Source organism: Apodemus sylvaticus, chromosome 1, assembly GCF_947179515.1.
Source record: "Apodemus sylvaticus chromosome 1, mApoSyl1.1, whole genome shotgun sequence".
NCBI classification, from domain to species: domain Eukaryota; kingdom Metazoa; phylum Chordata; class Mammalia; order Rodentia; family Muridae; genus Apodemus; species Apodemus sylvaticus.
The window spans coordinates 157,740,019-157,754,824 of record NC_067472.1 but is presented as its reverse complement, the minus strand read 5'-3'; the positions used below and the strand labels follow the sequence as shown (position 1 = coordinate 157,754,824).

The following is a 14,806-nucleotide window of genomic DNA, read 5'->3' as shown; positions in this document are numbered from 1 at the left end:
AACAAAAGAATATACCTTTTTTTCAGCACCTCATGGTACCTTCTCCAAAATCGACCATATAATTGGTCACAAGACAGACCTCAACAAATATAAAAAGATAGAACTAATCCCATGCCTCCTATCTGATCACTATGGAATAAAAGTGGTCTTCAATAGCAACAGAAACAACAGAAAACCCACATACACGTGGAAATTGAACAATACTCTACTCAATGACACCTTGGTCAAGGAAGAAATAAAGAAAGAAATTAAAGACTTTTTAGAACACACTGAAAATGAAAACACAACATACCCAAATCTATGGGACACAATGAAAGCAGTGCTAAGAGGAAAACTCATAGCCCTGAGTGCCTCCAAAAAGAAAATGGAGAGAGCATACATTACCAACTTAATGACACACCTGAAAGCCCTAGAACAAAAAGAAGCTATTTCAACCAGGAGGAGTAGAAGGCAGGAAATCATCAAACTCAGGGCCGAAATCAATCAAGTAGAAACAAAGAGAACCATACAAAAAATCAACAAAACTAGGAGCTGGTTCTTTGAGAAAATCAACAAGATAGATAAACCCTTAGCCAGACTAGCCAGACTGACAAAAGGGCACAGAGAAAGTATCCAAATTAACAAACTTAGAAATGAAAAGGGAGACATAACAACGGAAACTGAGGAAATCCAAAAAATCATCAGATCCTACTACAAGAGCCTGTACTCAACACAACTGGAGAATCTGGAGGAAATGGACAATTTCCTTGACAGATACCAAATACCAAAATTAAATCAGGACCAACTAGACCATCTAAACAGTCCCATAAAGCCTAAAGAAATAGAAGGAGTCATAGAAAGTCTTCCAACCAAAAAAAGCACAGGACCAGATGGTTTCAGTGCAGAATTCTACCAGACCTTCAAAGAAGAGTTAACACCAATACTCTTCAAACTATTCCACAAAATAGAAACAGAAGGAACACTACCCAATTCCTTCTACGAAGCCACAATTACGCTGATACCAAAGCCACACAAAGATCCAACAAAGAAAGAGAACTTCAGACCAATTTCCCTTATGAACATCGATGCAAAAATACTCAACAAAATTCTTGCCAACCGAATCCAAGAACACATCAAAACGATCATCCACCATGATCAAGTAGGCTTTATCCCGGGAATGCAGGGTTGGTTCAATATACGGAAATCCATCAATACAATCCACTACATAAACAAACTCAAAGAACAAAACCACATGGTCATTTCATTGGATGCTGAAAAAGCATTTGACAAAATTCAGCATCCTTTCATGCTTAAAGTCTTGGAGAGAACAGGAATTCAAGGCCCATACCTAAACATAGTAAAAGCAATATACAGCAAACCGGTAGCCAGCATCAAACTAAACGGAGAGAAACTTGAAGCAATCCCACTGAAATCAGGGACCAGACAAGGCTGCCCCCTTTCTCCTTATCTTTTCAATATTGTACTTGAGGTACTAGCTCGGGCAATTCGACAACATAAGGAGGTCAAAGGGATACAAATTGGAAAGGAGGAAGTCAAACTATCATTATTTGCAGACGACATGATCGTCTACCTAAGTGACCCAAAGAACTCCACTAGAGAGCTCCTACAGCTGATAAACAACTTCAGCAAAGTGGCAGGTTACAAAATCAACTCAAGCAAATCAGTGGCCTTCCTATACTCAAAGGATAAGCAGGCTGAGAAAGAAATTAGGGAAATGACCCCCTTCACAATAGCCACAAACAGTATAAAGTATCTTGGGGTGACTCTTACCAAACATGCGAAAGATCTGTATGGCAAGAACTTCAAGACTCTGAAGAAGGAAATGGAAGAAGACCTCAAAAAATGGGAAAACCTCCCATGCTCATGGATCGGTAGAATCAATATAGTTAAAATGGCCATTTTGCCTAAAGCACTATACAGATTCAATGCAATACCCATCAAAATCCCAACTCAATTCTTCACAGAGTTAGAAAGAGCAATTATCAAATTCATCTGGAACAACAAAAAACCCAGGATAGCTAAAACTATTCTCAGCAACAAAAGAAAATCTGGGGGAATCAGTATCCCTGACCTCAAGCAATACTACAGAGCAATAGTGTTAAAAACTGCATGGTATTGGTACAGTGACAGGCAGGAGGATCAATGGAACAGGATTGAAGATCCAGAAATGAACCCACACACCTATGGCCACTTGATCCTCGACAAAGAGGCTGAAAACATCCAATGGAAAAAAGATAGCCTTTTCAACAAATGGTGCTGGTTCAACTGGAGGTCAGCATGCAGAAGAATGCGAATTGATCCATCCTTGTCTCCTTGTACTAAGCTCAAATCCAAATGGATCAAGGACCTCCACATAAAGCCAGACACTCTGAAGCTAATAGAAAAGAAACTGGGGAAGACCCTTGAGGACATCGGTACAGGGAGAAAGTTTCTGAACAGAACACCAATAGCGTATGCTCTAAGAGCAAGAATTGACAAATGGGACCTCATAAGGTTACAGAGTTTCTGTAAGGCAAAGGACACCATCAAGAGGACAGATCGGCAACCAACAAATTGGGAAAAGATCTTCACCAATCCTACATCAGATAGAGGGCTAATATCCAATATATACAAAGAACTCAAGAAGTTAGACTCCAGAAAACCGAACAACCCTATTAAAAAATGGGGTACAGAGTTAAACAAAGAATTCTCACCTGAAGAACTTCGGATGGTGGAGAAGCATCTTAAAAAATGCTCCACTTCATTAGTCATTAGGGAAATGCAAATCAAAACAACCCTAAGATTTCATCTTACACCAGTCAGAATGGCTAAGATTAAAAATTCAGGAGACAGCAGGTGTTGGAGAGGGTGCGGAGAAAGAGGAACACTCCTCCACTGCTGGTGGGGTTGCAAATTGGTACAACCACTCTGGAAAGCAGTCTGGCGGTTCCTCCGAAAACTGGGCACCTCACTTCCAGAAGATCCTGCTATACCACTCCTGGGCATATACCCAGAGGATTCCCCACCATGTAATAAGGATACATGCTCTACTATGTTCATAGCAGCCCTATTTATAATTGCCAGATGCTGGAAAGAACCCAGGTATCCCTCAACAGAAGAGTGGATACAAAAAATGTGGTATATCTACACAATGGAGTACTATTCAGCCATTAGAAACAATGAATTCATGAAATTCTTAGGCAAATGGATGGAGCTAGAGAACATCATACTAAGTGAGGTAACCCAGACTCAAAAGGTGAATCATGGTATGCACTCACTAATAAGTGGTTATTAACCTAGAAAACTGGAATACCCAAAACATAATCCACACATCAAATGAGATACAAGAAGAAAGCAGGAGTGGTCCCTGGTTCTGGAAAGACTCAGTGAAACAGTATTTGGCAAAACCAGAACGGGGAACTGGGAAGGGGTGGGAGGGAGGACAGGGGAAGAGAAGGGGGCTTACGGGACTTTCGGGGAGGGGGGGGGCTAGAAAAGGGGAAATCATTTGAAATGTAAATAAATTATATCAAATAAAAAAAAAGACAAAAAAAAAAAAACAATGAATTCATTAAGTTCTTAGGCAAATGGTTAGAAATGGAAAATATCATCCTAAGTGAGGTAACCCAATCACAAAAGAACACACATGGAATGCAGTCACTGATAAGTGGATATTAGCCCAGAAGCTCTGAATACTCAAGACACAATTTGCATATTAAATGATTCCCAAGAAGAAGGAAGGAGAGGTCCCTGGTCCTGGAAAGGCTTGATCCAGCATTGTAGGGGAGCACCAGGACAGAGAAGAAGGAGGGGGTTGATTAGAGAACGGGCAGAGGGACAAGGGCTTATGGGACTTATGGGGAGGGGGAACCAGGAAAGGGAAAATCATTTGAAATGTAAACAAAGAATATAGAAAATTTATAAAAAAAAAAAAGAGGGGAAGGTTCAACAAACGGGAGAAGTGGTTTGAGACAGTAAGAAAAGGATAAACCAAGACTTACACAAGAAGATAATAGTTCTCTTCTACATCCAGAGGAAATAAATACAGAGGAAATCATTCTACATGTGTTTTCTCATACTCCAGTTAGGGATATCTTATTATAGTAAACTTCAAAGTAAATAGTTACCTGAAGCTTCAGTATCATGGAAGGATAATGATGACATAATGGACTGTGCTGTCAGGTCATTGTTGCCCCTGGCCCTGTGCAAACACAGAACTGAGAGCATCAGAAACAGGCTTCTTCAGTTAGAGGCTCTTTCTTGAGGAAGAGGGGGCTAAAAAGAAGATGACACTAATTCTGGTGACAAATGTCAGACCATGATCTCTGGTAGAATCCATCTAGACTGTCAACAAAAACTATAAAAAATTTAAGGCAAGTGGTCCTTGTGCAGCCTGTAGACCAAAATTGAAGACCAGAAGGGAAGACTTTAAGAACAGACTGAAACAATGAGTACAGACCATTCTTGTTTCCCTCTTGAATGGTTAGAAAGTTTGTGTGTGTCATTTGAAACCATGACTTTATGATTTCATTCTTTAATTACTTTTAGCATCTGAATTGAGTTATTACTCTGACTTAGAGATTTATTAACCATCAGAAAATGCTCTAATTCCTCTAGCCCTACGACCATAAAAAAGATTCCTTGGAAGTTCCCTGTGCACAGGCATTCTATTTTTAAATGGCTTTGCACTGTTTCCCCTAGAACCTTCTAAGAGTGAAGGCCTAACCTAAATAGCCCTTCCTATTGTACCCATGCAGATTGTGCAGTTTCACCTTAACAGCGCCAATCTCTTGAGAAGGTACATGCAGTTTATTGGTATCTGTCTCATACCTACCACTTTAACCACACCTTCATGCATTTTCTCACTGAACTACTTATATGTCACATCCTTCTGCTGCATTTTCTGCTTTGAAGATGTATGATAAACCTCACTAAACACAATGGACAAGTACCCTCTCACAGCCTGATAGTTATCTCTTGAAATACTCTCTATCATAGCAGTTAGTCCATTGCTTTTTAATTCATCCACATGCACATTTCGTTATGGAATCAGGATACAGACAGAGTATTTGCCAGGATGCAGCATCTGTGGCCTCTTGACCATTATCTGACACTGTCCTTGTCCTATGAGGCCTCTTAAACTTCATTTCTTCTGGGATACTGGTCTTCCACAGCACCATTAGAATAACCTACCATATTTTGCTTCTAAGTTTCTTATAATTATCTGGCCTGAGGTTTCAAACTGTTTTGAATCAATTTGCAAGCTAGTTCCAATAGCTTTTAGACAACGTGACCAGGTCTATAGCAGCAAAAAACCCATAGATTTGTACCCATTTTATGCATTCACTCTTTTTCCTATCAATGCAACCAAACATCTGGTGAAACAAAGCTTAAAGACAGAAGGATTTAGTCTGGCTCATGGTCTGAGGGGTTTCATGGATATCCAAACTTTTGGAAATGTGAAGTGATTTATATATATAAATATATTGGACTGTATTCATAGCTCCTGACAATGCCTAAGACACTCCTATGTCATCCTGACATGCAATACATGGTAGCGGGAATGACTCTTAGATGCAGTAGCAATAGGCTGGGATGCTTGAACAATCTTAGCTGATCAGGATGCAGAAAGAGATGAAGTAAAAGGAGGAAGGAGAGAGAGGTAGTGAGGGTACATCGGGCCAGAAGTTTGGTCATACTATTTCTGCTTAAGGCATGTTTCCCAGTGTCCTGTTCCCTCATCCTAGGCTCTCAGTCCACCACTGTGATACCAGCTGTGCACAAGGTAATCAAGTATAGAACCAAGTGTAGACACCACACTGAACCAGGACAAGAAATTTCATTTGAAAACCTGTCTGTAGTTGAATGGAGTGAGTATAGGCTAAGACCAATGTGGGAAATGGTAACAAGAACCACAGGTAAAAATTCAATCCTTCCCTCTTTTTAGGATTCACAGATGAAAGCAATGAAAGAGACCGTGCAACTCTGCTTGTCATCCGTTTTCCGTGATCAGCCTCCTCCTTTGAGTCTCATCCCATCAAATCCAACCCAGATGTTGCATCCACCCAGGACATTTGCTCCAAGAATTCCAGAAGCAAGGCCAAAAAGCAAGGTACTTCTCCTTGTGTTACCAGCAACGACTAGTAAAGCATTGTCTTAAAGATCCACTATGTGTATTCACCACACTGGACCCGAGTACAACACCAAATTCACCAACTGATCAGGCAGCTCCCAGCAAAGAGTAGCTCAGGCTGCAGTCCCAGAGAAGGCTGGCAGAAAGTAGTATTCCATTATTGAAGTCTTAAGCTCATAAGTGGGAGATTAACATTGTTGACATTACAGCAACAAAAACAACAAAAAGTTATTAAAAAAACAATGAATATTAAGTATTTTTTAAAAGACTTTTAAAATGGACTTTCTTTGGAAATATAAGACACATTCCTCATGCATGGTAAAATTAAGTATATAACATTCAACCCATGAGAATCTTCACAGTATATAAAGATATTCTGACACACACACACACACACACACACACACAAAGCCTCACCACATAGCTTTTCAATTAGATCATTTTGTGCTGGCTACTTTTTAAAGAGGAATTTTGATGCGCCTCCTATTTCAGAGCAACTGGTCTGGAAGTTGTATCATCAAATTCAATAGTGCCTGTCTATCAGAGGAGACTCGGGGCTTCCACCCCACTTTGTTTCGTTCTCTAGAGAAACCTGTTGTTGGGCTCTGTGTGCACATAGGCACAGACAGCCTGAAGGAGCTGTTGGAGAGAGGAGTTTTGTTTCAGCCAGTGCTCTTGAGGAACAGCCTCCCTAGTTAGTCACCATTAGGATGTCTGTTGTGCAGAGTAGCCTGACTGAAACACCCAAGCTGTACAGGAAAGGCCTAAAAACACTGGCAAAATGGGAGTGCAAAAGGTGATCTCTGCAACACATGGGCTAGAATTCATGTTTATTTCTTACTCTTCTAATTCTAGCATTAATAATTAAAATTGTGGGCATCAGAGATTTAGCTTATGTAATCTCTTGATATATTAACAAGAATAATGAAAATTATTATTATCCTGTAAAAAATTCATGAAATTGTATTCCCACTGTTTAATTTTATCACCTTTGCCCTTATTATGTGTTGAAAGATACTCATAATTTTAAAGAGAATGTTTTTGATACATATTTATGACCTTCTCTTGAACATTCTGGGTTTAAAGTATTTGATTATTTAAAGCATAAATAATACAAGCACACAAAATTGTAGTGTTCTATGTTCATCAGAGAAGGTATTCAGTAGATTTCTTGAAATGACTGAGTGCACACCGCCCACACAGTCTCGGAGTAAAGGACAACCTGTGGCCTGGTTTCTCTAGTATTACACTGGGGACATTAATAAAACCCTCATCTAAAACTGATGACTTCCAGCAAAGTATCCCCTCAATTCTGTGAACATGTGATTTTTGTCTCCAACTCAAATTAGATAAAATTGCTTAAATGAATTATAGATTTGGGTTCTTTAAGACCTTGAATATATGGAGGAAATTACTGAGGGTTGCTTTTATTGATTTTTCTAGGATTTAATGTATGTCCTTTCATTGAAATTAATAAATATTTATTGTCTGTCTTAGTTTAACATTGAAAAGAGAAGGAAGGATTTAAGCAAGCAATCTGTAGATTGCTTATTTTTCAAAAACCAATAATAAAAAAATCCAATTGTTTAAGATGAATTTCAATAAATCTAGGCTAATGTAATATGCAGTATTGTATTTTAGAGATTAACATTAAAAGCTTTTCTAATGTTTATGTTTTGTCTATGTTCTTCATCTTCTTAATAGTGGCAGAAATTGTGTTTTATGTTTGCTCGGGGCATAATCTCTTTGCAGGCACCTAGCAGACAATATTGTTCTAAGTACTGAATCATATAACATGGTGTAGTATATACAAGAAAATCAAACTCATAAGTCATGAAAGACTTTTTCTCTATAAAAGAAAAGCAACATGCTTTGTGTATGGAGGTAAAGATTGAACACAGGGCTTTGCACGACCTAGGCAAATGTCTCATGAAGCTAAAGTCTCAGCCCAAACACTGTCGGTTTATTTGCTTGTTTGTTTGTTTGCTTGTTTGCTTGTTTCTCTCTTTGAGACAGGGTGTCACAGTCTGCACCTGGCTAGCTTAAAACACTCCACATAGACCAAGTTGACCTTGAATTGACAGAGATCTGCCAGACTCTTTCTATTGAGTGCTGGATTTAAAGGCTTGGTCCATACATAGTTTTTAAATGAGTACATTTAACTTATTAGCCACTAAAGAGAGTTCCTTGTAGCCCATGATGTGGTGTGCCTGACAGAGAGTTGCCTAATAGTCACCCTGTCTGACTCTCTGGATCTGGGATAGCTATAGTAATGTGACCACTTAAGAGTTCTGTCTCTCATGCTACTGCATTCATTTTTGTCAATTAGATCTATTTTTCATTTAGTATATTTAATTTTAACTTTGAAAAATAATGTACAAAATGATGTCTTCATATATATATGTAAGATTTGTACATTGTTAATCATGTATCATAACCCTCTCTTGCAGTTCCTTCTTCCTGTCAGTCATTCTCTAGATAGCCTTTCCCATTCCTCTCCATATGTATAGCAGTGTCTATATATCTATATCATTTATCTATATAGCTACCTAGCATTTCTCATCACCAATCTGTGATCTAGAAGTCATCTATCTATTATCCACCTATTCTCTCTATCTTTCCTCTAGCACTCTATTGTCATCTACCCAATATTTAAAAGAGAAAAAAATTCATTTTTCTTCCTAGGTCTAGCTTATTTTGTTAACACAATGAGTTCCAGCTTTACATATTATTCTGGACATTACATAAACTTGTTTTCTGTAGTTTAGTGACCCTAGTTGTCTTTAGGTACCATATTTTCTTTTTATGTTCATCTGTTTATTGACATTTAAATTAATTTCTTATCCTGACTATTATTATTGTTTCAATGGATATGATGTGCACATGTCTGTAAAGTATATATATATATGTGCATCTCTGTAGTATCCAGATACTGTGTGTGCATCTCTACAATATGCAGATACAGTGTGTGCATCTCTGTAGTATCCAGATACTATGTGTGCATCTCTACAATATGCAGATACTGTGTGTGCATCTCTACAGTATCCAGATACTGGCTGTGCATCTTTAGAGTATGCAGATAATATATGTATCTCTATAGTATACAGATACTGTGTGTACATCTCTACAGTATTCTGTGTACATAGTATCTCTATAGTATGCAGATATTGGAGGTGCATCTCTATAGTATGCAGATACTGTGTGTGCATCTCTATGGTATGGAGATACTGTGATTGCATCTTGGTATTTGGATGCAGAGTACTTTGGGTATATGCCAAATGAGTTGTGCTAATTTCAATTTTAAGAGGAATTATCATTCCTATTTGCATATATTAATTGCACATTTTTATATTCCCACTAGCGAAGAATAAACGTTCTTTCTTCATATTCTTGCCAGTGTTGGTTGTTTGATTCCTGGGTTGTAGTCATTCTGACTGAGATGAACTTTGTCCATTTTGAATGTTCTCTCTCTCTCTCTCTCTCTCTCTCTCTCTCTCTCTCTCTCTCTCTCTCTCTCTCTCTGAGAACTATCTGATTCTTTGCCTGTTTATTTTTGAGCATTAATTTGCTGATTTCTCTGTATATTTTAGAGCTTAATTCCTTGTTAAATAAGTATTTATCCAGGACTTTAATTCTGTCAGCTGTCCCATCACTCTGTTAATTGTTTACTTTGCTGAACAGAAACACTTCCATTTCATGCAGTCTTATGTGTCAATTATTAGCTTTATTTTTGTGGACTTTTTGGAGTCCTTTTAGTCTTTGTTTATGAATCTGTCTTGAAATGTGTTCCAATAACAGTTTCAAGGCACTAGGTCTTACATTAAGCTCATTGCTCCATTGATTAGTTTTGTATGTGGTCAGAGATAGGGATCTAACCCCATTCTTCTGCATATTTTCAGTTTTCTCAACACAAGCTTTGAAACGGCTATCTCTTCTCTAATAAATGTTTTTAGATATCTATTTTTGTTAGGATTTGCATTGCTATGAAGAGACACCATAACCAAGACAACTCTTAGAAAGGTCAATATTTAATTGGGGCTGGCTTAGAGTTGCAGAGGTTTAGTCCATTATCATCATGGAAGAAAGCATAGCAGCATTCAGGCAGACATGGTGCTGGAGGAGCCTAGAGTTCTACATCTTGACTCTAAGGCAACAAGGAGAAGACCGGCTTCTGCAGGCAGCCAGGAGCAGATTCTTAATTCTACACTGAGTGGAGCAGGATCATAGAACCTCAAAGTCCACCCCTTCAGGGACACACATCCTCTAACAAGGCCACATCTATTCCAACATTGCCACACCTCCTAATACTGCATTCCTTGGAGTGAGTATATCCAAACTATCACAATATCTTTTTTGAAAACAAACTGTTTGTCATTGTATGAGCTTATTCTGGGGTCCTCTCTTCTTTTCAATATATATCGCTTGTTTTTGATACTATGGCTTTGTAGAACAGTTTGATTAAAATCTTATTTTAGCTCCAGTATTTCTTCTTTGTTCAGTATTGGGCCATTTGGGATAATATGTACTTCTGTATTAGCTTAAGGATGGTCCCATAGTTCTGAGAAAGTGTCACTACAGTTTTCATCACAGTTACAAACAACCATCAATCACTTTCACTACAGTAACACAGCCATTGAAAGAATATTAGTTCTGCTAATCCTTGTCCATGGAGTGCTCTGTGTCCTCCAGTGCCCTCTTCAATTCTTTCTTCAGTGTTGTACATTTTCCATTTTAAAGTTCTTTACCCTTGGTTATGTCTATGTCTTGCTATTTTAGTTTTCTCTTGAAGCTATTATAGATGTCGTTTTCTTCCTGAATTCTCCCTCAGCATTTGAAATATTCCTCAGTGGTGTTTTGTATGGCTTTTCCTGAAATTTGTGAAACATACCTAAAACAACAATTTTGAAGCTATATTTTGAGAAAGACAGAAAATAACTCAAGTAGTAACATTTGATGCTGCTTTGATCCTTCCAGAGACTCATTAAATAAGCTTTCTGTTTCTAAGTGTGTGTGTGTGTGTGTGTGTGTGTGTGTGTGTGTGTGTGTGTGTGTGTGTTGCATGTATGTGGTGTATGTATATGTGGCACATATATTGTACACATTTAATATATATGTTTACATATTTTGAAGCCAAATGATCTTGACACTATTAGAGAATTATAAGTTTATTGAAGAAAACATAAAATAATTTATGTTTTCTCCTCATTTTTGCACTCATTTTCTTGGCTAATGTAGCATGCATGCTATATAAGCTGTTGTTCCCAAAGCTCACACCAGCTCTACTGCTTCCAGTGTTACTCCTGAGTATATGCAGTTATCCTTTCTTGCACTCTATCATCCTCTTCTGTCATTAATACCTCATTCTCCCTGACTTCAGCAAATATTTTTAATCTTCTCAGGAAGATTTTTTTTGCTACTTCTGTGTGACAGCTGAGGACTCATGCCTAAGTTACAGAAGTATGTGCTGTCTGCTTTGTCCTCAATAAGGTGACTGAGCTTATCTTCTTAATAAGCATGGTGTTTTCAGACAATTAACTCAAAATAAGGTTTAATGTGTGTTCATTTTCTTACTTGCATATTTCTAGAAAATATGCCTCATTAAATGCTGCACTAAACTGCAAATGCATATCAGTGTTCCTGAATCTTAGAATAATGTTATATGGAGCTGCACAAGGTAGATGACCAAGTCTACTTTGATTTTAATTTTTAAATTTAACATTAGTGTTTAGAATTCCATGGTCTAAACAACTTTGATGAGAGACAAAGACTAAGTATACTATTTGTTCTATATGTGTCTAAGATTATGTATTTAGTGTATCTCTACTAAAGAATTTGTTTTATAGATAGTTGCATTTGAATAGAAAGGTAAATGCAAAAGTATAAACTAGGAAATACCATTTCCATTTTGTACAAACTGAATACAATTAGAGATGAAAAAGAAGCAAACAGTGGAAGCTGATTTCTTTAGTCATGTAATGCCAAATAGCAGCTTGACTATGGTGCAAAAGAACAAAAAGAAAAAAGAAAGAAGAAATTGGATCCCAGTGTGCTGATGGGGAGTACTAGTGTAAATTCATGATTAAATGTGTTACTGAGGTAGACAGCATATGTGATCTCTTCATTCCAGAGGAAGTACAGAGAGGAAGGAATACAAGATGTCACTCCAAGTTTGCATACATAGATGACATGAACAGCAAGAGAGGTTTTGAAAAGAAAGACAATTAGCATGTTTTCCATATGCTAACTTCTGGGTAATTGTCAGAAACTCAGTGTGCAATTGTGTTCAGTGATATGATGTTTTGATCTGGAAAAAAGGAAAAGCACCTGAATTCACAAGTGGTATTTGATGACCTCAACATAAATGAAAATTCAATGTTGGAAATATTTGAAATAATGCAATGAGAGGGAAAAGGCAAGGGCCTTGTAGGGCATATATGTAAAAAATCATGCAAGCCTGACTTTAGGACCAAAGTCAGAGATAGACTCTTGTTGGCGAAATTGTATCCCTTACCCCTCTCTTTTGCTGGAGTCATCATTGCTTAGAAGCATATTTTCCTATGCTGGTCTTAACAATGAAAAATCAGAATATGTATCAGTGTGGACATTAGAATGTGGAATATTCCAGTGGTCTGCTGGCACTGTTTTCTAAATAAGTGTGAGTATGAATGTGGAATCTGTGAATTTTATACTCATCACTAGTAATTATGGCCCTCATTAATTGCTAATTATGCACTCACAATGAAATAATTTTGATTAAAGTCAATATTCTAACAAAGGCTACTAAACAGCATATATATATATAACTAGATAGATAGATAGATAGATAGATAGATAGATAGATGTTTTGGTAATGTCTTTTTGATAAATGTAGTGAATATGTGTGTGTGTGTGTGTGTGTGTGTGTGTGTGTGTGTTATAGTTCTTTGTTAATGATAGCTCTGGGATAGACTGAATTTCATAACATTTACACTATTAAAATTGGTAGGCACCATAAATCATAATTTTCCTAAATCACAAAGGTAGGATACAAGATTATGCTTTATGAATGTGTATATAAGTGTGTACATGTCTGTGTAGGTAGTACATTTGAAACATTAACATCACATTATTGGCAGCATACATGATATGCAAACTTCATATAAGTACATTGATTTTATTCTCCCCTACTACTTATATGACAGAACTAAACACAGAGCAATATGATGTGAATGTAAGATACTTGTAAAATTAACAACTAAACAAAAAGAAAAGATAATTTTGCATATTACCCATATAATTTTAATTAGCCATAGCTTTTTATATAAAACATAAAACATTGTTTATATCATTTAAAATATAAACATGTAAGGGAAAAAAAGCAGGAAACATATTACCCAAAGTTCTGTCACTTTACATGAAATTTATTAATCCAGCAGTAATACACTGGTGGGTTGTGTATTTATATATGTAAGAATGTGTATCTGTATGATGTGTGTGCATGTGTGTCTGAAAGTATATGGTGTATGTATCTGTGATATATGTATGTGAATATACATGCTTTTCATCTGTGGATGCAGGAGCAGAATGCAGTGCTTTTCTTTGCTACTTCCCAGATTATGGGCTTGAAACAGATCCTAGAATCCACCTGTTTCTGTTCCCCAGTGCCACTGGAGTATTATATATGTATTTTATATTCTGGCTTGCTCAGAATTCAAACTCAAGGCATCACTCTTATAATGAAAGCCCTTTTATCCGTTCAGTCATCTGTTCATTTGGTGTGTAGGATTTCATAATGGAGAAATAAATATCTATGATTTATTAATCAGGTGTGCTAATAATGTCTTGCTATTTTCTAGTTAACAAAGTTCTCAAATTGCTTCACTTTTTTAAAAAAATCCCCTTTCTGTATCCTCTTATCAAAAAAAAGATAAAATCACCACCAACCTTGAAAATCTGTTATAGAAATCCAGTGAGAAAATTCATCATTTAGTAGCATGGATCCCTGGGAAAACAGGCAATAAAAACAAGGAGTTAAAGAACATAAGAGCAGGAATCCAGAATCCCTCCATGAAAATATTTAAAGGAAGTATTTAGAGCTGGAAGAGGCTTCAGCCACTGAGATCACACTCTGCTTTTGCGGAGGATGTGAATTAAGTTTCCTAAAGCCATTCAGGTGGCTCACAAGCAATTTCATCTCCAAGGGATCTTATTCCTCTGATAATATCCTAACACGTGTGACATACACTCTAAGAGAAACATACACATAAAGAAAATCCAATTTATTTAACAATTTATTTAAACAATAATGTTCTTAGTAAAGTATCAGTGATCATTCAGCATAGTCATACTGTTCATCAACTATCACTATACAAGGGCACAATGCGTGACCCACAGAAGTGTGACATTGCTTTTAGCATGAAAGTGAAGCAAGAATAAGAAAATGCATTTATCATCCGGGGTCACCATAGCAATGCTATAAACAACTATATAAAAACACTGAACAAAGAAAATGCTGAACTTGCCTAACAGAGAGCCATGTTTTTCCTCCACCCCAGAGTCTATAATTGTGTCAGTCTTGGTCTTTCTGCAGCACAGCACACTCTCTTGGTTTCTGCTATAGTTACGTGGGAAAGGTTACAGTCGTGAGAGCTGCATAAAGGCAAGAGGAGGGCATGCTAATTTTTGAAAGTTTTTTTTTTTTAAATACCAGAGTCA

General features: G+C 37.1%; 1 protein-coding gene across 1 annotated transcript in view; it reads left to right on the top strand.

The window, feature by feature from the left end:
- The window catches only part of Luzp2 (leucine zipper protein 2), a 408,694-nt gene that overhangs the window by 357,033 nt on the left and 36,855 nt on the right, over window positions 1-14,806 (top strand). Inside the window, exon 9 of the mRNA XM_052161760.1 lies at window positions 5,927-6,091. Within this exon, the coding sequence (XP_052017720.1) occupies window positions 5,927-6,091 (165 nt within the window). The remainder of the gene's footprint in view (window positions 1-5,926; window positions 6,092-14,806) is intronic.